This window comes from Ascaphus truei, chromosome 2, assembly GCF_040206685.1.
Source record: "Ascaphus truei isolate aAscTru1 chromosome 2, aAscTru1.hap1, whole genome shotgun sequence".
Lineage (NCBI taxonomy): Eukaryota > Metazoa > Chordata > Amphibia > Anura > Ascaphidae > Ascaphus > Ascaphus truei.
This window is the reverse complement of record NC_134484.1, coordinates 405732785-405758907: the sequence shown is the minus strand read 5'-3', so window position 1 is coordinate 405758907 and position 26123 is coordinate 405732785. Positions and strand designations below refer to the sequence as shown.

General features: G+C 41.0%; 1 protein-coding gene across 4 annotated transcripts in view; it reads left to right on the top strand.

Annotated features, from left to right (window-relative positions):
* CDK14 (cyclin dependent kinase 14) overlaps nt 1–26123 on the top strand; it is a 693217-nt gene that overhangs the window by 545232 nt on the left and 121862 nt on the right. For all 4 annotated transcript variants that reach the window (XM_075587394.1, XM_075587392.1, XM_075587395.1 and 1 more), the window contains one exon: nt 14133–14272. In XM_075587394.1, coding sequence (XP_075443509.1) covers nt 14133–14272 — 140 coding nt within the window. The remainder of the gene's footprint in view (nt 1–14132; nt 14273–26123) is intronic.

The following is a 26123-nucleotide window of genomic DNA, read 5'->3' as shown; positions in this document are numbered from 1 at the left end:
TGGAGTTTAGACTCTGTGTTATATTTCAAAAGCTCTAGGGTGCAGGAGACAGCTGTATTTTCTTTTGCAGAGATTTAATAGGGAGGACCTTGCCTGCTATCCAGCAGCTGCACCCAATCCCTCCTCCAAACACAAACTTCCTTTTTTAAGGTTGATAAAATTCCATAGAGATCAACAATCCAGGGTGTTGACAAAAAAAACACACTGACCGCATGGCGTGCCAGTGTGTTTTTTTTTTTTTTGCTACTTGTTTTTGTTTCTATTCCCTTCTTTTTGTTACCTTGGCTTTATAAGTAAGGAAATAAATATGTGAAGAAAGAGTGCTTTGGAATGTTAACTGCACTGGTGAATTTCTTTTCCTTTTATCATTTGCCAAGATTCAGTGGAGATGATATAAATTCACTGTGCAGTCTGCTAAAAACCCCAACAAAAAAATGTATTTTTAATTTAAGAGTCATACTGTAAAAGGTGATTTTCTCTTAATTCAGTTCAGTTTAAGCCTGTAAAAAGCATTACAGGAAAAATCTGATATGTTAGTTAAAAAATTATTACACCACTATCTCATAACCCTTTAAGGGTTTTGCTTTAGGATTATATATTATATAATTTTCTATTAATTTTCTTACTAAAAATTGCATACAGAAGTATATTACAGATGTGGAACCTGTCTTTGATACTACTTAAAGAGCTGGCAAGTGGTGATTTTTTTAGTGTATTATTATTTGCTTTGATTTTATTAAGGTGTTGTTTTAATGTATCCCGGACTAATGTTTTACTGGGGTCTGTAATATTTTCTAAAAATATTCCAGATGATCTTTTGCACACAGAGTATAAAATATATCGAATAAACTACAGTTGGGACTTCATCTATTTCAGCTTTGAACTATATTTATTGTGCTTCTGTTTGTGGCATTTACTGTACCCCTCAATCAATTGTAAGAGGTGGATTTTTAAAAATCCACCCAATTCTAAAAAGCAGTCAAGTATTTTGAACTAAATATGTTCCTGAAACAATTTTCTTATAGACCCCCTTTGGCGATCTCCCCCTGGACAATGAGCAAAATTCACATGATGTTCTCTGAACATCATAAGGGCCCTAGTATGTCAACCCTAACGATGTTCATGGAAAGTCATAAGGCACCCTAAGGAATTTCATATGGAAATATACTACAGTATTACCCACACTTAGTTGTTCTTACATCATATAACTTGTGAAACAAACTAGTGTTCATTGTGTTATTGGTCACTGCTTCCCTTTACATACTGTAAATGCTAGTCATCTGTACAGAACACAGATATTGACAAAGTTTCAGAAATATGTACCCACGGCAAAAGTAAATGACACAATGGGGGATAATAATCAAAGGCAATGAATGAGCATGGTGGTGATAGTTAATGCTAGTGGTGGTGATAGTTAATGCTAGTGGGGGGATAGTTAATGCTAGTGGTGGTGATAGTTAATGCTAGTGGTGGTGATAGTTAATGCTAGTGGTGGGGATAGTTAATGCTAGTGGTGGTGATAGTTAATGCTAGTGGTGGTGATAGTTAATGCTAGTGGTGGGGATAGTTAATGCTAGTGGTGGTGATAGTTAATGCTAGCGGTGGTGATAGTTAATGCTAGCGGTGGTGATAGTTAATGCTTGTGGTGGGGATAGTTAATGCTTGTGGTGGGGATAGTTAATGCTTGTAGTGGTGATAAAGTAATTAAACAGTGCGCTTCAACTTGTTTTCCAAAAGCAGAATTAAAAATGAAACAAGTATTGTAATGTAATTGTATTGTCATTTCAGATTAATTGAAAAAGACAACATTATTATAGTATCTTGCAAGCATTTATGGTATCTATATTTACCTTAACTTTAAGCTCAATTTCCTAATTTTAATTTTCTTGTATAGCACTGTGAAGTTCTTGAAAGCTCGGTGGGGCAGGCACAAGTTCCTGCCCCAAAGAGCTTTCAATATATTTTTTGGTGCCAGAGGTAAAGGGAGTTAAAGCCCAAGGTCACAACAAGCTGACACCTGGATTTGAACAAGGCTACTCGACTTCAAACTCAGTGCATTTACTCACTGAGCCACTCCTTCTGCCCTATATTTTGCATGTATGTGTCATTATCTAGAGCTGACATGTGGTACTCTAAACCAGGGGTGCTTAAACTGGGGGGCACGAGAGTTTTTTTGGGGAGTGCGGCAGTTACAGAGGCCCCACTCTCTTCAGTGCAAGACCTCTGTAAACTCACTTACCAGGCTTCGGTTCACGCGTCTCCATGGCGACAGGTGTCAAATGACACCGCGGAGTCATGTGACGTGACGCCATATGACATAGCAGCATCATTTGATGCTGCGTTGCCATGGCGATGGGGTCATGTGACATGACCCCATGGCGTCATATGATGCCGCATTAAAGGTGTGGGGGGGGGGGTGTGACCCAGGGGGAGAGCAGGCAGAGGGGTGCAGCGCATGAAGTTTGCGCACCCCTGCTCTAAACTACAGGGACCCTCCAGTTCCTTATATAACTGGGGATAATGTGGCCAATAGAATAAATATAATCTAAATAATATAATCGAAATATAATCTAAATAAAAATATTTCTGCAGTTTTTCTACTCTTCCATCGTCCATCTCTCTATCTGGAGTTCCTGCGGCGCATGACAATGTCTATGAGCCACAGCCTCTCTGGAGGACGATTCATGCCAACGTAACTAAAGCCTACCTTAAGCAGAAGAATCACGCGGATATGAGTTAGTGGCCAGCCTGGCAGTTCCATGTTGTAGATCATGTATGACTATCTACCAGGAACATCCATCTGAGGATTCCTTCCCTGAAGCTCAGGCCCAGGTTTATAGGTTACTAGAAGATTGCGAAACAAGTAAATCCGGTCACATTTAAATTGGAGCTACCACAAACCCTAAAGATTCCTCTGGTCTTCCATGTGTCTCTCCTAAAGGCAGTGGTCTGCAACAACTCGTCTTCTGCTGCCACCCTCCCAGGCTTGGATCTGGTAGATGTCCAAGTGGAGTAGGTAACTTGTCGGATTCTGAATTCCCATAGATCTTGAGGCAGTCTCCAGTACCTTGTATCTTGGAGGGGATATGGTCCAGAGGAGAATTCTTGGGTGAAGGCTAGTGATGTCCACGCTTCCTCCTTGATCCGAGGTTTCCACCGCAGGTTCCCCGACAAGCCCAAGTTCAATCGTCTAGAGATCGATTCTGGAGGGGGGTACTATGAGGTTTGGCAAAATCCTTTCCGGGTTTTCAAATTCTGGTTCGAGATTTTGCTTTTGCTCGCTTTCTGTGGCTGGATTGTCCATTTTTGTTCCTGGCAACTACCTTTAAAAGGACAGCCCTGTTAGCAGGAAGTTGCCAAGCAAAGTTACAGTTTCTTGCTGTGTTCTTGCAACACGTATATGCTTTTTGTCTCTCTCATTACCAGACCCTGCTCACGTACCTCGACTACCCTTGTCTTCAGCCCACCCCGACCATTGCAAGTACCTAGACTAACCATTGATTTCAATGGTAGAAGGAGAAACCCGGGCGCTACCTTTAAATATGATGTGGATGGGGAAAAATAAACAGATAAAATGTCGACCTTAGAAGTTCATAAGGTCTCCCTCCGCTTCTTTGTCTCTTCCTGTGACTCTAAGAAACCCCAAAGGATCTATCCGGGATCCTTAGTGAAGTAGGGATACAGAAAGAAAATGGGGGAGCACAGGTTGAGGGGTAGATAGAATACAGCAGACTTGGTTCAGGTATATTAATCCCTTAGACGATGGGCGTAATGATATTGTAGTGTGTAATATAATAGACACTTACACGGCCTTGTGCAAATGCTGTCGCATCAAGGTTTCTTTGAATTTTCCCTTCTCTTGTATCTTGTTTCTTCTTTCTCCGTCTGTTCACTCCTGCTTCCCGTTCTTTGGTGCAGTGTAACCCTCGGAATAAACAAATTGATAGATTGAAACAGTGGGAAGCGGTAAAACAGACAAAACGCAGGTTCTGATATTAAAGCAGAAAAGACTACAAACATTCACACGGACAAGTGTGAGTGCAGTCTTGGGGGAGGTATCTTTATCCCCTGCAAACAAAGAGGTCATTCAACGGGGAACCCTTCACTTGTGCTGAACTCCCAGTGGGCAGTAAGAATTGAAAATAAGGGGGGATACTATTACTCACATGGCCAAGTGTGAGTACACACTTAGATTGGTTTCTTTAGTGTATCTTTATCCCCTGCAAACAAAGAGGTCCTTCAAAGGGGAAGCCTTCACTTGTACTGAACACCCAATGGGCAATAAGAATTGAAAATAAGGGGGGATACTATTACTCACACGGCCAAGTGTGAGTGCACACTTGGATTGGTTTCTTTGGTGCTCCTCTTGCAGACGCTGATCGATCCTCCAAGGTTAATAGACTCCTGCCACAAAGTAATGTGGGCAAAAATGAATCTCCTTACACTCATTTAGAAGTCCATGATCTTTATTAAACACAATACTGATAAAATAAAAATGAAAAACAGTGCATAGAACAAAAAGGGGTTCCAAGCACTGAAAACAAACAGCCATGTCCTTTAGGAAATAGTACAGGGCGCGTGGTGTGCAACTCGCTGTCTCCGCGTCCGGATACAGTGTTGTGCCTCCGTTGTCCCACTCCGGGCGGTGGCCGCAAAGGTTCAAAACACTAGGGGGTTTTAAGCTAAGCATTTCGCCCTTTCTTGGGCTTCCTCAGGCTCTGTAGTTGGGAATGGTATAGCTCGTGATGTCATATATACTCCGGCTAGCCAATCCCCTACACCCCCAATCATCTAACGTCTCGGTCTTGATCTATTAGATGCGCATCCGATGGGCTCTCAAAAATCATGAAACTCCTGATGCGCTACATAATTAAACCCTCGTTACACTACATAGGAAAATTAAAAACTTTTAAAAGGAATACAGTGATAAGGCATTAGTGGCTTTGAAATACGCATTAAACTCTTAGTATGCTTAACATGTGGTGTAAACGTTTATGGCATACTCAAATTGATATAGTCACATTATAATGTTTGTGTGTTGCTCATATATAAATGCCTATAGCAGACTAAAATACTATGTAGCCCTAACACATTAATAGAAAAAAAAAAAAAATCAGAACTAATGATCAACAGTAATAGTAAACACAAATCTCTTCTCTTGTGATTATTAAACCTTGACTCTCTATATACAAATATAAGTGATTATGAATCTTAAAATTAATAAAAGATGTACCTATCAGTACTCACTATTTAAAAGTCCCTAATCCTAAAACTCAAATGCTAAATAATAAAATCACATTATAATCTTGGTTTAATGAACGTATTAAATGCCCATAATAGACTAAAACATTATGTAGACCTAACACATTGATGAAAATAAATCATATGAAAAATAAGAAACCATAATCAACAGTAATAATAAGCTATAATAAGCACAAATCTCTTCTCTTGTGATTATTATACCTTGGCTCTCTATGTTCAAATATAAATGATTTTTAATCTTAAAATGTATCAATTGTTACTCATTATTTAAAAGTCCCTAATCCTAAATGCGTGAAACAAAACTGCACAAGGAAATTTTTTTTTTTAATTGTTGCCTTATACAATGTTGGGTATTACAAATGGCTGGACACCAAAATGTCAAAACAATATGATTATGCCAATACTAGCGAATTCTATCCTAGTGATAGTGTTGTATCTTCAGTGATTTAAAAGAAAATCAACATAATGAAGTCCACATATTGAAGTAACGGAGCATATTTTGAGTAACAACAAAAGTTTATATAAACAACTTAAAATGCAAATCGAAGTGATGTATACTTCCAAACTTAGTGTGTCAAACTTGTTAAATGTACAGAAACAATTAAAAACCCTATATATAACTGGGTAAATGGTCAACCCATTTGGATCCATTAATATGATCTAGAACAAAAAACAAGAAAAATAAAAATAAAACACAAGAAAAATAATATCACTCATTTCGTAGTCCCAAAGGGATAAAACAGACTTTGTCGGGGGGGAAATAATGTTAACCATTGTGGGCATACTGTACAGACCCTCCTATTACATATTTTTAAAAATGTACAAATATTAAAAATATGTAATAGGATAAAGCAAGAGAGGTTTTTACTTACTTAAAAACAGTGCATCTTGGAATGTTATCTGTGACTGAAGCCTATCCCTCCCCCCTATGCAGTAAGCGATTTATTACTTAAGGTGTTAAATGGTCCCTGAATGTTAGTGATGTAAGTGTGTGTGTGTGTGTGTATGTGTATATACACATTTAGATGATAATGGCTGTTGGTAACTGTCATTAAAGTCAATGGCAGTTACTGCAAGACAGAGCTCGATGTCCCACATTGCGGCTTCGTGACTCCATGCCATTTTGTCTTAAATGAATAAAAGAGGGTTGTAAGAAGGCTCTGTACAGGTCAGCCAAGGACTGCAAACCTCGGAGAACTTACATTGGCTAATATTAATAAAACAGTTTTTTAAGCTGAATGATTTCCCCGATTGTATGTTTGGAGATTTCTTTTGAAGCACATTTAGCACTGATAGAGTTAAACAGCATTTTAAAATGTAACACATAATTACCAAGTGTACAGTACTTGATTAAACAGATAGTGAAGGCACCAAAACAGCTTGTCTCTCTAGTAGTGTCACACTGTCTATCCTCAAGACAGACAAATATTGGCCTTGGCAAACGTGTGTCAGGTTTACCGCAAATGAAAATGACTAAATCATAAAGCCGTTTTTGTGCTCATCTGTTTCTCACTCTTAATTAAAAGAATATTTAAGGACCATAAATGATTTTATTTTAGAAAGCAACCTACAATGTTTTAATTAATACGCCCACATCTTTGTACATTTATAATTAAAAAGAAATCTCTACAAGTGCATGAAAAAAGCAACAACAAAGATTTAGAACGCTATCCCTCCATATTGCTATAGGCCTCCTCTAAACTTCTTGGAACATTTTTAAGTGCGAGAAAGGGCTTCCTGGTATAAATCAACTTGGCAGAATAAAGATGTAGTCAGACTTTTACCTGTGACTTTTACCTTCGTCACTAGCTGGTACAATTTTAATAGAAGAAATTTAGGGTAGGACTGATTGATGGCCACCTTTCCATATCATATGTTTAGGTGAAAAATGGGTATGTGGAATTGCACCATTAATATATAGTACACTGCTACAATTGTGTTAAAGCAGCAGGCGGCGCTACAGTAATTCCCATTTTTTTTGGCATTTTATTTTTTAACTTCTAGCCCTTTGTTTCTCCTTGCCCCTTCCAACGCTGTTTTTATTTCTAAAATCTGATACTCCTTTCAGGAGACAACATTTGAAATATGAAGTGTCCAGGAGTTTTAAAATTGAGCTCTACCCAGAGCCAAGTGCAGTGTAAAGGTTACCATGGCAACTTCAGAAGCTATCATTTAAGACAATAATTTTGCACACAACATGTGTGTAATGAATATCGCAGAAAGTATTAAGTATTTGAATCAATCTGGTACATCAGATTGTTAATGTTACGTTGCACATTGTCTTCAAAATGCAAGAATTAGTTTTATTGGGGTCAATAGCTGCGTAGTTATGTGTTTCTCTAGAGATTGAGGTATCTGGTGTCACCGCCTATGTTTGCAAGTGGGGGGATTGAAAGGGCGTCACAATTCTTCCCTGATGGGGAATAAACTAAAACCTTTAAATGTACCTTGAAAGGCATTCTTTGGGGATCTCTGGAATGCCAGTGGGTGTGGCAAAGATGACCGCCTTAGGCTACGTTTATAATGCCGGTGATGCAACGGTGACGTCAGGCTGCGGTTGCTGGAAAAATCAAATTGAGATGACTTCCAGCGATCGTGACCAAGCTATCGCGTCACGCTTACTATAAGCGCACGCGACGGCGGCAATGCATCTGTTTTGACGCGACGTCGCCGGCACTATAAGCGCAGCCTAAAGGTTTGGGTAACGTTTCTAAATATGAAATCCTGTGTCTGACAGAAATTTGCAAGAATGATGAATAGATATTTTTAACAGTTGTGATTACATGAATCAAATGATGCCATGAATTACAGGGTGCTCTATGTATAATCTCTGATATCTGTTCTCATGCAAAAGTAGACGTTAAGGTGTCATGCTTCCTATGCAGGCGCACATATTAAGTACACAGACGCAACAATGAAGACGGAATTTGTCTAAGTATTATAAAAATTAAATTAGGAAGTCTTTTATATATTCAGCCAATTTTTTTACTCAAAAGGAAGTTTTTTTTCTTAAATCATAAAAATGTCATCCAGAGAGATTGATGAAAGGGGTGATTTGAGAACACACCCATAAGGGGGGCATATGTTGTGTTCAATTAAAGGGTTTTAGAATATAAGCCCTGCAATTGAGTTATGAAATCAGAATTTAACAGAAGAGGGTCTGATGTCAACAAGATACGTGATTTCTTATATTCCAAGCCATGACCTTTTGGAGCAAGCTGATATTGTTACTGGTATGTGATAATGTATAGGATTTCTGTTTTTTTTAGCCTTTTATTTTAAAGAAACTGTCTGCATTTGATACTGTATGTTCTTGTAATAACATTTTTCTGTAAACTAAGCACTGTACTACTTTTCTATATTAAATCTTAACTTATATTTTTGGACTCTGATTCACCTTGCACGTTTTGTACAGAGTAATTTACATTTTTGGACACATTTGCTACAACAGATTTTTGTGTAATTGCATATTTTCTTTAGTAAACAGGGACCAAAGACTCTGCAAATTAATATTTTATATTTTAATTTCTGGCTGCAGCGAAGTAAAGATATATTGTGAAGGATTGAGGGGAGATCTTATTCATTTGATGAATTTTGCATAGGTTAAAATTGGATCAACTAAATAGCGGTGTGCATTAGCCCTTGTCACTTACACAAGTCGTATGCTCACAGGTGTGCTGTACGTGACAAATGGTAAGTAAAGATATATATTGTAACGGATTGAGTGTAGATATTACTCATTAGAAGGACCATGCATAGGTGACGATTGTCAGATAGGTAGCTGTATGTATGAACCTTTCTCACATATACATGTCATGTGCTCACATGTGGCCTGTTCGTGACCATGTGTATTTCAAAAAAAAGAACCAAGCAAGATACTTAAAACATCAATCACCCCTATTTAATTCTTTCAGAATGGTAACCAGCGCGTACCCCAGAGCTGAACCACTCAATTTTCAGCTCCATACCCCCCAATTCCCTAGACACTTACCGATGAAGTTACCAAGATTATAAATCTCAGGCCAGTAGGAAGGCTCAATGTCATTGGTTGCCATTTCCTATTGGACCGCCATTTAAATACCCTTTAGAAAACAGAAAGCAACAGCGGTAACTTTACTGGTAAGTATCTTGGAAAGCAGGCGGTTTCCCACAGCTAAAAATAGCACAGTTCCACTCTGGAGGCCCCCCATCCCCATCCTTCTTCAAGTTGGTTTTTACCACCCATTAAAAAATGTTTGTTAAAAAAATAAAAATGAGTAGGGGCTTCCGGGCATGGGGAGGATTACAAGCTTTACAAGCTTTTGAGAACATCTTTCTCACTATCCAATTTGGGTTACATGTTATGTTTAGAATAAAATTTCAGCAGCAATTTAAGGCCGCGCTTATAGTGCCGGTGACGCGACCGATGACGTCGCCATTTGCAAGAGTTGTTGGTTTGGTTTTAGGTGACGTCGCTGGCTGCAAGGCCCGAGGCACGGAGAAACTCCTGATTGGCCGCAAGGGGAGACCGTCACAGAAAAAATCAAATAACAGTGACTACCAGATTTCTGGTAGCACTGTCGCTCCGTCGCTTTGTTGCTGTCGCGTGCACTATAAGCGCATGCGACGGCGACAATGCATTTGTTTTGCCGCGACACGTCGCCGGCACTATAGGCCCAGCCTTAGGATGCTGTCATTGATAACAGAGTTTTTTTTTTTTTTTTTAAAGGACAACTGTTATCAGAACGTTAAATTACCCAATTTAGCCTTCAGAACTTGATTAGTGAGGTCATTAACTGGGCAAACATGTTACACTGTACAGTGTATGTGTTATGCTGTTATAGCCCGAACCTTTGCTGAAACTGCTCTATTGTCTGCTGAAATGAAGAGACAGACTTGTTATGTTTTGCAAAAACCAACCTGAAGAATAAACAAGAAATATGATAATGAGAGATATTCTATAAAATTGCAGCTGTTCCTGGGAAACTGGTACATATAAAACAAAGCTGTTTACTTTTGGATATATTCACCTGGATAATCCATGTATACTGCTCAGAAATGCAGACAAGACTAATCTCCATTTATTTAAAAGGCTCCTGTGATGATGATTATGTGAAGTACAGCCTTGCTGTTGAGCGTAGCTAACAAGCACCACGAGTTCAGCAGTTCACTGCACATGCCCATAACTCTCCAGTTTTTCCCATTACAATTTAAACCAAAGAAATCTTCAGTGATACTTGTGTTCTGCTTGACCAAGTACTGACCCCTTCTGCAAAATAATGAAATATAAGCCTGCAGTAGTTTCTAAAATGAAATCAATTTTTTTTAATTCAAACAATTTGTGTAGTAATGCAATTATCCTTGAGGGCTTTTGACTTTGAAGTGAAATGGGTTTAAACTACATTTATTTTTTTGTCTGTATGCAGTAGTTGAGGTAATGAAGTTACCGTGTGCAATGTAATTTTACTTTTAGGTAGCTACATTTTTTTTGCCAGCATGATAATTTTTTTAATGCAACGTTACCAGCCATCACCAGTTACCAAGTTAATCCAGTGTTGCAGTGCTGTACCTGCAGAGATCAGTGCTGGTATCTTAACTTCTGTAGTACAGATTTTGTTCATGCTATCAATACTTCTGTGTTTTACTTGTCTGATATGTACTGTATCACTCCAGGCAATAGATACTTTGTGCCGAATTTTGTGCCGAAGTACACAGATACAAAACATACACTTATTTGAAATAAAAAAAATCTTGTTCAATTACACTTTTTTAATAGGAAATAAAAATACCACTTGTGAGCATATTCACATGTTTCCAACTGGTCCACAAACCTGCCTTCCCCATTATCCCTTAGCATACAATGCTTCCATTGAAGCCAGGGATTCTGGATACTGACATGCAAACGAGCACTCACTTTTTAAATACATAGACAATACTTTGTTTAATATAACATACATGTGTAAGTGGTCATACACTGGTTTAACACTTTATTTCGTATTAAAAAAAATGCTGAATAATATCTGATCATGGGGTAAGGCAGATTTGGGGACCTATCTGAGAAGTAAATGTGCTCATAAGTATTTTATGTAATTTAACATTTTTCCTTTTAAACAAATATTTCTTATCTTTAGAAATTCAACATTTGTGAAATGCAACTGTTTGTTTATGGAGCAATGTTAGTTTGTATATAACATTGTGCACTATATACCAGCGGTCAAGTACGGGAAGTAGAGACACTAACTCATGGTTATTGATGATGTGGATGTGATTGATGGAATGGTGGCCTGTGGCTAGCACACTCTCTTTTTAAACGCAGTACCCACTCTGCAAACCCTTTATACAGCGGACTGGACCACCACTTTTATAGGGAGGGAGGTTTACTAATTATCAATTAATGAAAATGTGCGTTATTTGTATTGAGCTCCAACTTTATTTATTTACCTATATACAGTACTAAAGCCAGCAATTGTAAGCGTTCACTTTTTACCGTGACGATTTTAAGCATTATTTTAACAGCAGTGCATACAAAGGAGGAGCTAACCGCTAATTACTTATTCACATGATATTCCCTTAACTGTGATATCTGGCTATCCCCCCCCCCCTCTCACGCTAGCCAATGAAGAATAGGTGATAAAAATACATAATGTTACTGTCAAACGTATTAATACATTAACCCCTTTGAAGCCCATCAGGTTATCAATGAATAGCTGGCTACTAAAGTCTTAATATTTACAGTACACATATAGATGTTATGCTTTTTGTTTTACTTTTAGAGCTTTTATGTAGTATGTTCTCTCATTTGATGCCTACATTGGTAGCCTCAAGTATCAAAGGGTTTAACTAATCTGCTGCCATAGAGTACAGTATGTAATAAATCCTACTATGGTACAAAAGTGTGGTGTCCATCAACACACACACGCAATAGCATTGCTGCCGCTGATTTAACCGAACCGTTAACAATAAATGAACACATTGTTTATGTATGAGAATAAATATTGCAACCCCTATTGGGAATAAATAAGTATCCATTAATATGGCGGTAATTGTAAAAATGTTTGCCATAATCCTATTTTATTTCATGCTAAATTTTTACACAGTAGTATTGATTTTTAGTGAATCTAGCCCTAAGTCTCTTCCTTCTAAGGCCCCGCTCACTGTGCCTGCTATGCAGTTGCGTCACGTGAGCTGGTTCAGACAATAAGGGTGAACCAGCTCTGTGACGCGGTTGCCACGCCCCCAATCGGCCGCGACCCAACTCCTGCAGCTAGCGCACAGATCGCTGGGCTGCAGGAGTGCACGGCAGAGGCACACACGGAAGCGCGTGGCCGTAGCAGGCACTGTGAGCTCGGCCTAACTCTTTTCTTTGTGCATATGGATAAGTTAACACATCGTATTTGTGTGTGAATAAGTTGCACTATCCTTTGAACAAAATGACAAACCCATGTCTATAATAATAGAGCAATTATCCACTAAAGCACATAAATGATTTTTGTTTTAATGATGAATTTTCATGCATAATTACTTTTCAGCGGGTCCTGCTCTTGTCAAACTTCAAATAGTTTTGTTGTTTATGTTTTATGTTATGTTGGTTTATTGGTAAAGTAAAAATGTTATTTTAGATGTAAATATGTATTTGTGTTAAATAAATTGTAATGTACAGGATAAGGAGTTCTTCTTAATTAGAGATGGGTGACATTTTTGCCGCAATTAGATTCCACCCTGGATTGGCCAGTTACTTTTATCTGCGTATTTCCGCAGATCAGTCTCGAAAAGGCAGGTTTTTTTTACAGTCATTAAAAATCTACCTGACAGATTCAAGCTCCTTGCAAGGAGCTGTAACCCCTGGATTTTGGGGGTGTCCATCCATCTAAATAACGTAGGGAGAGACATCCGTGCTTAAAAAAAAAAAAAAAAAAACCTGGGAGATATGCAAAATATATTTAAATAACTCACATCCCACACTTCCTAAAAAGGTTTCCATACCAACTATATAGATTTTGCATCTAGTGACTGGAATGGTGTCAGACCCAACAGGATTAGCACCCACACCCACATGCAGCATCTCTTGTAGTGTGAGCTAAACCAGCATTATTGTCACATCATCCTTTTGAACTGCACACTGCCCACTACTATGGAAATCCTTTTAGGATTGTGTGGAATGGGTTTTGTCATTAGCTTTGTAAATCTCCGTTGAACTCTGGGAAGCTAATGTCTGTTACCTATTTAGGTAATGTCACAATAGTTGCCCTGATTTAACTGAGCTCTGTGGACCTGCTCCTTAGTTTCTCTCGCAAGACCCTACTACTGTGGCAGCAGTCACACAAAACACTTCTGTACATGTATAAGCCGTTCACAAGGGAAAACCCAAATCAAAAGGAGTATGTCCTGCAACCCATGCTTACTGTACAGCACAGATCTAAAAACAAAATAAAAAACATACCTTACCAACTCAGTGAATTGTTTAGGAAATCCTTTTAGGAAGTGTGGGCTGTGAGTTATTTAAATATGCTTTGCCTATCTCATTAGCATATTTCCCAGGTATCTCAAGTGTGCTCCTTTTTGAGTACAGAGTTCTCTCCCTATGTAATTTAGTGGGAGGATTGAGAGAATACACTATCGCTGTCTTGTGTTATTTATGAAGTGTATTTCTACTGTTTTAGAATTTGTTGTAGTCAGCACCACATACTAAACATGGACCTGTATCTTTAAAGTGCTGGATCAATATACAATACATTGCAGAGGAATGGGTGCCAGAATTTGTTTGTAAAGGACTAAACTCAACTGGGGAGACAAACGGAACAACAGCGTAATATTGAAAGTAAATCCGTGTAAGTGTTTTGTTGTTTTCGTAGGCATGCTTGTTTATTTATTGTTGACCTCTTATTTTGCAGGCTGAGCTATGTGAATCATGCAGAAGATATCGCCTCCAAGCTACTCCAGTGTTTCCCAAAGAACAGGCTGTCAGCACTAGCGGCTCTCACCCATGATTACTTCAGCGATCTTCCCCCGCGGCTATGGGAGCTAAGTGATAGTGAGTGCACAAGCATTTTCTATTATTATTATAGCTGGTAATGGAATGACTTTACTCTAAAACATTGCCCTTTTCCTGTGATATTTCTTGAACTCCTTATTCTACTTTGTGTTTATTTGTAAAACACATTTTTGCGTAAGTGTTATTTGGGTTAGCTTTTGATCTTCTATTGTATACAATATGAGACTCACAATTGGGAAATCAAAGAGTGTATTGTTGTTTCAAATGATAATTCCAATTAACAACAGCAAATGAAATGCACAAAATTGCTACTTTTCTTTCAACACTGTACGTTTTCTCATTTCTGCTTTCTCTGTACCTTTATTTGTCGCTCATCTACTGTAATTCTTTATTCCCCTTTTTCTTCGTGACAGAACTAGTATGTGTTTTACTTTCTTTCACATGGGTGTGGTAGAGAAGAGTGAACTTTTATTGACCTACAGTAGATAAGTGAAAAAATGCGAGGTAGAGGGGGGGAAAAAAGAGGAAGATATGTGAGTGTATTTGCATGTCATGTCAAAAGGGGGTGGTACTTCGGTATTAGGTGATACCTTTTTTATTTGGTCTAAGAATTGACCACCTAATACTGAAGTACTCATTTATTCTGCACTATCGCAACAGGACTAACACGGCTATTTTCATATTATTCTAAATAGAAAACTTCCGTAAAACTGTACAGGTTCTTCAAAATGGTTTTATTCTGTTGAATTCCACAGTTCATATGCAGACGCTCAGTTTAGCTTGAGATGGAAAACACAATATTAATCACACATATACAGTTGTTTCAATTTTTAGGGATCATTAGTAGTTCTTTGTTCCTGCAAGACCTATAGGGAAATGCAAATGTGATAGTAATGAGTGATTATAAGATATAATAATAAGATGAGAAGGTAATAACGGTGAGGCTCAAAAAGTGGCCAAACCTTCTAAAATACAAAGTACTCTATAGTGAAGATAAAAAAAAAAATTGTTGCATTTTTCATCAATTTCACCAAACTGTCATCACCTTTTACCAGACTAATAAAAATGGCAGTATATACAAGGGACATGTTACCTTGCACATTGACTAATAACACTTGGAAATAATGTTTACATTTTGTAATACTTGCCATTTGTGAAAAAAAATTTGAAAAAGAAATAGGCTTGGTTCCCTAACTTCAGCGAAAATGTTGCACATCTCTACTCCAGAGCTTATCTGCATACATGTTTATCCCACTTTTTTTACTGATTACTTCAGTAGTATATCTCTGGTATGCAAGTATGGTATGCTAAAGCACACAATGTTTTAGATGTCAAGTAATTAGTCTTTGATGCCGTATTTTCTCCTGCGGTCCTGTGAGAGAGAGAGCAAAATGGCAGTATATAAAAATGTAGCAAAACAGGTATTCCTGTGATCTTTTGCAAAAACAGCATTTGGCAAAGGGACATGTGACCTGCTACCTTTTTGCTCCTGTGTGGTGTGACCAAAAGCAGGAGGGTGTAGGGGGGCGATAAAGATAATCTTGAAATACAAGATCTATAGCCAGTTCAGCTTCCATCCCTGCACGTTTTACCTCCCCCTACTGGTGCCCTTGAACACACAGGTTGGAGCCTGTCCAGATACAGAATCAAAAACAATAATTCTCCTCAGAGTCCTCCTCTCCATGTCTGTGGTTAGGAAACTTTGTACCAGGCTCACCATGATTACTTGGTCTAAAAAGAGAGGTTCTTTCCTATCACTCATACAACCAACAAGTTAGCTTACTGTAGTGGGAATAATACAACAAAAGACAAAAATACTGAATGCTACATTCAATGTGACAAAATACATCGTTAAATACTTCAATGTTTGTATTCTCATGAGTAAGGGTCATTTAGTTAAATCCTTTGGCAAAGCGTTATAAGTCTGCAGCCACGTCACGGCATGACCAGTATGCAGGTCCTAACACTACCTGTGAAAAGTCTCATTTACCACTGCAGTGGAGGGAGAATGGCCTCAATAGACCTGTCCTACATAGGCACATGGAAGAAAACATCTACTTAAGAAGTGGGAGCTTAAAGCCAGTGAGGAGGGGCTACCAACCTGATACCAGTTGAAAAATTAAATTAATGAACACACAGAACCCACCACATCATACAGTATATATATTTGTGTTAAAAGGTGTGCTACTGAGCATGGCCAAATGTATACAACAAAAGACAAAAATACCCAATGCTACATCCAATGTAGTGGGAATAATGCCTACTCTCTTTACGATACTTTAAGAGGTGCCAGCAACATGCAGTTGATTCTGCACAACTATATGCATCCAGAACTCTGAATTCACAGGATCTAAAGATCTAAGATTGGGCGGTGGGGGGCGGGGAGGTGGGGTGGAAAACAGGAGACCTCTAAACGAAAGGGGTGAAGACAAAGCCTTCATTGAGGCCTCTCGGTGGTAGGGTCTCGAGGTTATAAATAAACCTAGATTCTTTGCGAAATAGCACCTGGTACCAATCACATTTTCTTATGCCCAAGGGCACATGATCAATACCCATGAACTGGAGAACGTCCGGGTTTCCTTCATGGCAAGTGATCACATGTCTAGTTCTGGCTGCATATAGTTTAAAATCTCAGGAGTGTATCATACAAGTTTGATTTCAAACACATTGCTTCTATGGACATATTTCACCTGTCTATTTGAAATCAACAATGATAACACTCTGTATATGCAGCGGAAGCGATTTTAGGATGTCACCATACTCACCTTTCTTTATTCACCTGCCATAATGGATGGATGCGATTTATTTTGACCGTAGTGGATGGACAATTTCTCATATATTTATGGTCATTTGTCTATCAATCTTTCTCCCCCGTATTAGGTGGATTCTCCATAAGGGGATAAGAGGGGAAGGGGAATACGGAAGATAAATTAATTTTACCTATATAAATCAAACCTAGAATTTAGGCTTTAACCACCAAATATAATCCAAAAGGAGACTAAGAAAATTGGTACCGTTACCATCCCCTACCATTCGCTAGGTATACTTACTATATATCTACCTTATATCCAATGACCTTTTTCTGTACAAAGGACACCTTATTGTTACCCAGAGAACTGTGGATAGGGATGGATAAAAGTTACTTACAAACTTCTATTAACTAAAACCATCTGTCATGAGCTATTATCAAGTCCCTCTGTATACCTTAGGATGTTTATAAATTAAAAGCAAGATCAGTCATTATTATGAGATGTAGTAAACCAGCAAAGTGATGCAAAAACAACCTATAAATAAAGGTCTGGATGGAATATATTACAATACCTTACCAATCTTTACATCTCCAAACTGGAATGTCCAGTATAAGGTTTAAAGATAAGCCATTGCCAAGGTATTTACCTACTCAGGTCATGAATGTGTAGCTCACCAATTTAATTATGGGTACAGTATATATACCGGAATACGGAGACCTGGGCTCATAGTTTTCCTTGAAAAAGCACTAGGCGCGTAAAACATATGTCGGTACATGAATACTAGAGATGATATTATCTTAGCCAGAGATTATGAGGAGGTGGTCCTGACAACACGTACAGGATACAGCCAACAGAAGTCTACTATGCTTCTGAACTTTTGGTTTTAATCGTCAGTTTTTAATCTACTTCTCGTCTATTGTCCCCAGGGGGTGCAAAACGAATTTAGAAAGGTGCAGGCAGCACTTCACTACATACTTGATTCCAAGTGTTATCTAAACATCCCTAGCTGTTTGTTTGAAATGTAACCACTCCGTGCTAGATATTGATTACGACTCACCAGCAGACCGCCCTCTCATTACTGCTCCCTGCTTTGGCATATCAGGAACAGCTTTTTGGTACATCAAAGGGTCTGACTGACACACTGCAACTCAGTTTGTATCAAACCAACAAGCGACAACATTGAAAACCACGAATCTCCCCAGAAAAATACCATTGTACCTATCAGAGAACAATGATACTCAGTATTTAAAGCAACACTGTACCCACCGTGAGAGAATGACTACTCAGGGTTTAAAGTGATTATTGAACTATAAATTGGTACTCTTTAAGGCAATATGAAGGACTGTATATGATAAATATGAAGATCCAAATGCCAGTACCTTAAGACCTCCTTGGTGCGTACCTGTTGTCCTCTTATGATCCCAGCCGGTCCCAGGGTGCAGTCCGTGAGTAAAGTCCAGAAATATCACGGTGTGAAAAACAGAGCACTAATCCAGGCAAGAATCACTCGGTGGCCCCATAAAAAACGTAGTTTTATTCAAGTCTCATGGACAAAAAAACACACCAACATGTTTCGCACTCTCCAGCGCTTTACAAAGGACGGAATTATTACATATATTATACCTCGTTTCACAGTGGTTATAGATCGTTGCTATCATGTAGGTATTTATTTTGTCTGTGTAACCAATAGTGTATGTTTTAATGATTCCAATTAATTATCATTTAGGGGCTTGAGTGCCACTTAGTCTCGGATCGTCTCTTTTTTTGTATTTGGGTTAATGTTATCCAAACTGGGCACCGCCTACCATCCTTGCACCTCTACTATAGCTGAGCAAGAGTTCCCCCCTTCCCCATCCCCTTCAGTTTGACATATGTAATATTCAGGAATATCTAATGGAAAACCAAATTATTAGTAATAGTCAGCATGGATTTATGGAGGATAGATCATGCCAAAATAACCTTATTTGTTTATTTGAGGAGGTAAGTAGGAATTTCCTAAATTTGTCTCAGTGTCTCCACTGCTGAAACCACTCTCCTGGCTTCCTATCAAATCTCGCATCTCACACTCAATTCTCCTCCTCACTTTTAAAGCTTTACAGCTCCTCCTTACAGCTCAGCCCTAATTTCTAACTATGCACCATTCCGACTCTTGTATTCTACCCAAGGATGCCTTCTCGCTACCCCCTTTGTATCTAAAACCCACTCTGCCTTAAACCTTTCTCACTGACTGCCCCCCACTTCTGGAATACCCTTCCCCTCAATACCCAACTAGCACCCTCTCTATCCACCTTTAAGACCCACCTTAAGACACACTCGCTTAAAGAAGCATATGAGTAGCACTAATACTATACACATGACGCGTGGCTAATACTATACACATGATGCATAAAACTTTGCCCCTTGCAGATGCACATTCCAGAATGCCCTCCTACTGTCTCTGTACATTCTTCCTACCTGCCAATTCGATTGTAAGCTCTTCGGAGCAGGGACTCCTCTTCCAAAATGTTACTTTTATGTCTGAAGCACTTATTTCCATGATCTGTTATTTGTATTATTTGTTATTTATGATTGTCACGTGTATTACTACTGTGAAGCGCTATGTACATTGATGGCGCTATATAAATAAAGACATACATACGTACATACAAATTAGACCAGGGTAATGCAATTGATGTGGTCTACTTAGATTTTGCAAAGACGTTTGATACAGTGCCACACAATGTTAGTGTAAAAAATATTTGCACCTGAATTGAAAACTGGTTGAAGGACAGACAACAGAGAGTTGTCATACTGTATAGGGAACTTTTTTCAGGTTGGGCTAAAGTCGTGAGTGGAGTACCTCAAGGATCAGTACTATGATCCCTGCTTTTTAACTTTTTTATTAATGACCTTGAGGTTGACATGGAGCTCAAAGTCTCCATCTTTGCAGATTACACTAAATTGTGTAAGTTAGTTGAATCAGTGCAGGATGTAATTTCTCCCTAGAAGGACTTGGAGAGACTGGAAAATGGCAGATGAGGTTTAATACAGATAAATGTAAGGTTATGCATTTGGGAAATAAGAATAAACAGGCAACTTACAATTTAAATGGGGATAATTGGGGGAATCCTTCATGGAGAAGGATTTAGGAGTGCTTGTAAACAGCAGGCTTACCAATACTGCCCAAAATCATGCAGTAGCTCCAAAGGCAAACAATATTTTATCTTGCATTAATCGGGCAATGGGTGGAAGGGAAGAAACATAATAATGCCTCTTTATGAAGCATTAATAAGACCACAACTTGAGTATGGAGTACAATTTTGGGCACCACTCCTTAGAAAATACATTAGGGAACTAGAGAGAGTCTAAGAGGGGATATGATAAATATATACAAATATATTCGGGAACAGTAGAAGGAGCTTTCAAAAGAACTATTCATCCCAAGGGTAGTACAGAGGACATGTAGTCATCCCTCAAGGTTGGAGGAAAGGAGATTTCACAAGCAACAAAGGAAAGGGTTCTTTACAGTAAGGGCAGTTAAAATGTGGAATTCATTACCCATGGAGACTGTGGTGGCAGATACAATAGATATGTTCATAAAAAGGTTGGACATCTTTTTAGAAAGGAAAGGTATACAGGGATATATAATAAGTCCCTTGGGAAAAGTAAACATGGGAAAGATGATAATCCTGGAAGTAATCTGATCTAATTCGGAGTCAAGAAGGAATTTATTTTTCCCCTTATGAAATACCATTGGATGATATTTTACTGGGGTTTTTTGTTTGGCTTCCTCTGTATTAATATACCGTAAGTACGGATATAGGATAAAGTATCTGTCGTCTAAATTTAGCATAGGTTGAACTTGATGGACGTATGTCTTTTTTTCAACATCATCTACTATGTAACTATGTAACTATGTATATAGCATAGTATTGAGAGACCTAAAAATCTACTGTTTAAATTCCAAGGGTTTGGAAGTGTCATTTTAATATTGAGTAGAAATTGTACAATTTCTACTCATGGAAACAGTGGTTGTATTTTGTATCTTATTAAAGATAATTGGTTTTACTCCTATCAATTGGTGTTTCAATGTAATAGCATCCACACCAACATAATCACAGTTCAATGAATAACCTCAATGTGTTAAACAAGCATGCCGGAGTGTGTGCTACAGTAAATATTGTCTTTAATTGCATGTGTAACCCTCTTTCCCGGGGCCAATCGCAGATCAGGCTCCCTAAGGTGTACTTGGGTCTGGCTACATGTCTTTGTGTGGTGCATACCTGCTGGCAACAGGAGGGCCTGAGTCTCCCGCGATGACATGGGGGATAACAGGAACAGGTTTCTGGGGTGGATGTCTTCGTTCTCATTCAGTGGTGCAGCGCCTACATCTTTAGTAAGCCCCAGGAATGCAGGGGTGGAATCCTTACCAAGAGTTCCCACACAGGGATGAGAGATTCCAGTCTCACACAGGTTGGTCTTTCTTAAAAAGCAGCAGTCTTTATTCACAGCAGCAGCAGCAGCAACAGACAGGTACAGTGTGTCTGATCCACTTTGATTGCTCTCCTTTAGGATGGTCCCTCCCTGCCACCACTCTGGATCGAGGGCATCCAGAGTGGGGCTAACTCTTCCCTCAACCCCTAAGCAGGGTGAGAGGTACTGGTCCACCTCCCTACACTATGGTTGGATCAGCTCTACTCATGAGCTGATCCCTCTCCTTCTCCAACTGTAATTCCAGCTCACTAACTAATACTTGTCATACACTGGACCAGCCAGTAGACAGACACTAACAGACTAAATAGTAAGTGCACAGCTCTTTTATGATATCAGCCGGCACCACCCCTGTGTCTCTTGCTTTGACACAGGGTCAGGTGACCTACCTCCACCACTCAGGGCAAGTGCTTGAAGTGGGGGAAACCCATGATAACTCCTGGCAACCTGCCCTTACCAGGGCTTATACCAGGAGGAGGATAGAACTATAGCCCTATTTCTTACCAGGGCTACACTCTCCCTCAGGTGGAATCCAATTGTCCCCACTTCAACCTAATTTGCTGTACCATCCTGCAGGTGAACAATCTGTGAATATACAAAACAGAATTGATTAGTATATGTACACTTGACTGTCACACCCATGATGGCGAATACATAAACATTGGGTACCTCCCAACATGGAGAACCCTAACTTCAATAATAATGATGGGGATCAGGCTTTCTCACTTCTCCACAGTCGTAACATAAAAGGGTTGTACAGGCCCATTCTCCGGTCTGTACAGGACATTGTGCATGTAGATATTCCTGCCTGTACTCCAAGCTCTGATCACATCACATATCTTATCCTCCCTTAAGTAACCTGTTTTCCCAAACTTGGTTCTTAGATACTCAAGAACTGCTTCTTGGAGCCAGGTATCTTTCTGGTCTTCGATCTCCTGCATTATTGGCTCTGGCACATACGGAAACTCATAGCCATGAGATTGCCTGTACCTTGCTACTATGGCTCTGTCTGCCCTACTTAACTTAGTCAGTTTCCGATTCCCAGCCTTGCCTGGCAGTACCCAGAACTGTGGCTCTCCATCGTAAAGAATGGATGAGTCTTTGGGGGTAATTACTTTTTGTACAATATCTTGGTACCTGTTGTCTAATTCGTTGGCAACCTCCTGTGGAGAAAAGGTGCCTACATCCCACCAGTGATCTACTATCTCTTTCTTGATCAACACAAATCTGGTGCGGTCCATCCCCTCATGATACCCTGTGAATAACGGTGCCCACCATTTATCTTGGTGCTCGTATGACGATGACACACTCATACCTTCCTCGGACCCTGTTCTGGAGGATACACCTTATGTCTCTGCCTCGGTAGAGTGTGAGCTTTTGCGTGACATTCCTAATAATCGTGGGGTTCATTTTATGTATTACGGGACTTACAGGACCCGCCTTTGCAGTAGTCTGGGACCCTCGGGCCCTACCTCTAGGAACAGGATTAAACACAGTGGGGTTAGGTACACGGACAACACTTGACAATGGTATCTCCCCATCAGAACCCTCATCACTTAGTTCCCAATCCCTCCAATCAGTGGAATACTTGGGCGTCTTATCCAGCTTACTCCCACTAGGACCCGGTGGCATGACACGTGACAAGGCAGGGGCAGTGGCCGGGGCAATGGCGCTAGGGGTGGTGACCATGGGATAAACATTGTCTGTCAAAGTGTCTCTAAGTCTTGCGACGCCACGACCGGTGGGTAGCTTCTTACTTGCTCTGTCGGCAGCACTTCGGGCTCCTCTCTTGGCTACTTGAGCCTTGAACTCTTCAAACTCGGCCTCCACTCCCGCTCTCCTCAGGGAAGAAAGCAAAGCTTCCGGGCCTCTGCGCCAGTCAGACCCGGAAGTGACGTCATCGCTGGTCGCCGCGGAATCTCCATCCGCTCCGTGGTCTCGAACCGGAAGTGCGTCGAGGACCGGAAGGGGCGGTGGGGACCATCAGGGATGCAGACGGGCAGGTAGGCCTCAAGCCCTTCTCTCTCCATAGGTTCCGCCTTCGCTTGGCGGGAATAAGGGGGTGATGATGTCCTCTTACCGCTCCGCTGTCTGGCGATACTCTGTGGCTCCTCCGGAGCCGTCTCGGACCCCATCTCCGCCGCACTAGGAGTCGCCATGGCCGTGGGACTTCTACGCAGTTCTGGCCGCACCAGCGCTCGCCATTGGGGGGTCTCCGGACTCGCCTGCTCCATCTCAGAGGTAAGTGGAACTTCTTCTTCTTTACAGCTGGGGTGGACCGCCGGCCGGCGCATCACCACCGATGACAGGCTGTCTCTTGCATCCGATGAGGACTGCAATGGCTCCTCCGCTTGGGAATCACCACGAGTCCTTGCAGCCCCGCCAGTGGATACTGGTAAGAAACGGGCCCGCTCCGGTACCTCCACTGCGGTCGTGCTCTTCTCCGCCGGGACATCTCTTGGTGGCTTGGCCTGGGTCCCTACCTCAGGGGTGACATATGGGACCAGGGCAGCCTTCGCCTCCGCCTCCTCTACCTCGATCAGGGTTGCTGGAGAGGCACCTCGCGAGGTCTGGATCATATGCCATGGCTCGACAGGCCATAAGTAGAACGTGCCACACTGTGGGCACCGTGCCGCTGTACTGGGGGCCAGTCCGGGTGTCTTGCATTGGACGCACAGGCACCGCAGATACTCACGGCCATCAACCTCCACAATCAGGAAGCCTCCTAGAAACTGATACGTGGTCACACTTAGATCAGCCATCTTTTGCGTGGGGGTTGAGTTGCTCAGCTTGCTCTTAGCTCCTTCTCCTTCAACTGTCAAGCAGAAGTGAATCTCCTCGGCCTCACTTCCTGTCCCTCCTTCTGCTGGGGAGGACTGCTCGGATTGGTTCTTGGTGTGCCCCCTCCCTCTGGTGGAAACAAGAGGAGGGGCACTCTCTCTCTTTGTGTGACGTGGCTTCGTCCGTCGGCCAGTCACTGCACAGGTGGGCGTGGTTTCGGCTTTCGCGCCGCTCTCTCTCCTTTTGGCTGGGGATCTGGGTTTGGTGTCAAACCCCTGCACATCTCTCGCCACATTTCTCTCACAGCCTGCTTGCACGCAGCACGTGCGCAATCTAGGCTCGGCGGGAATCGCCATTTTGGATCGGCTGCAACCCGCGTTTCAGTGAATGACGCTGCTGTCGCCATTTTAACCTCCTCCATGCCCCGCAGAGCACATGTATCTCCCGCTGCCATCTTTAATGAGCCCTCTAAGCCCACGATAGCGCAACTCTCTGTGCCTATATTGCAACTCGTTCCTAGGCACTTACTACTTTTCAGGATGCTCTAACCAGTAAATATAACGCATGGCATACCCCAGGCTAGGCAGAACTCTCTCCTAGTACACACGCACTCGCTGACGGTTCATCACAACACTCTGTGGTGTGTTTTCTGGATACTGGCTAGTGTACTTGGCATTTCCTAAGTATTGGGTGTCTCCTACTTTTGGCCACTCATAGTGCAGACCCTGTGCTGAAGTCCCTGGACTAGTTAACAGGCTAACCCCCACAGGAATCCTACACTATCAGTCTCAAGGGACTAGAACAGCTATAGCCACGTTACCCAAATTTAAATCACCCTCCTAGGACACCCAGGGTGTACTGTGCGAGAGAACATTCCCTCCTGACTACCCCTAGTCCGCAAACATGCCCTTCTTTCTGTAGCACTTGCTCTGAAAGTGTACCTATTACTTTGAGTTCTGCTTCACTGAAAACCTGTCCTGTTGCTCTTATTTCTCTCAGCAGCGCCTCCAACTGTAACCCCCACTCCCTGGGCCAATCGCAGATCGGGCCCCCTAAGATGTACTTGGGTCTGGCTACATGTCTTTGTGTGGTGCATACCTGCTGGCAACAGGAGGGCCTGAGTCTCCTGCGATGACATGGGGGATAATAGGAACAGGTTTCTGGGTGGATGTCTTCGTTCTCATTCAGTGGTGCAGCGCCTCCATCTTTAGTAAGCCCCAGGAATGCGGGGTGGAATCCTTACCAAGAGTTCCCACACAGGGATGAGAGATTCCAGTCTCACACAGGTTGGTCTTTCTTAAAAAGCAGCAGTCTTTATTCACAGCAGCAGCAACAGACAGGTACAGGGTGTCTGATCCACTTTGATTGCTCTCCTTTAGGATGGTCCCTCCCTGCTACCACTCTGGATCGAGGGCATCCAGAGTGGGGCTAACTCTTCCCTCAACCCCTAAGCAGGGTGAGAGGTACTGGTCCACCTCCCTACACTATGGTTGGATCAGCTCTACTCATGAGCTGATCCCTCTCCTTCTCCAACTGTAACTCCAGCTCACTAACTAATACTTGTCATACACTGGACCAGCCAGTAGACAGACACTAACAGACTAAATAGGAAGTGCACTGCTCTTTTATGATATCAGCAGGCACCGTCCCTTTTTGTCTCTTGCTTTGACACAGGGGCAGGTGACCTACCTCCACCACTCAGGGCAAGTGCTTGAAGTAAGGGAAACCCATGATAACTCCTGGCAACCTGCCCTTACCAGGGCTTATACCAGGAGGAGGATAGAACTATAGCCCTATTTCTTACCAGGGCTACACATGTTTATCCTATTACTACAAATATTGGTCTTATTGTTGGAGCTTTGTGCATTAATAAGTAAATCTGTAGCTAT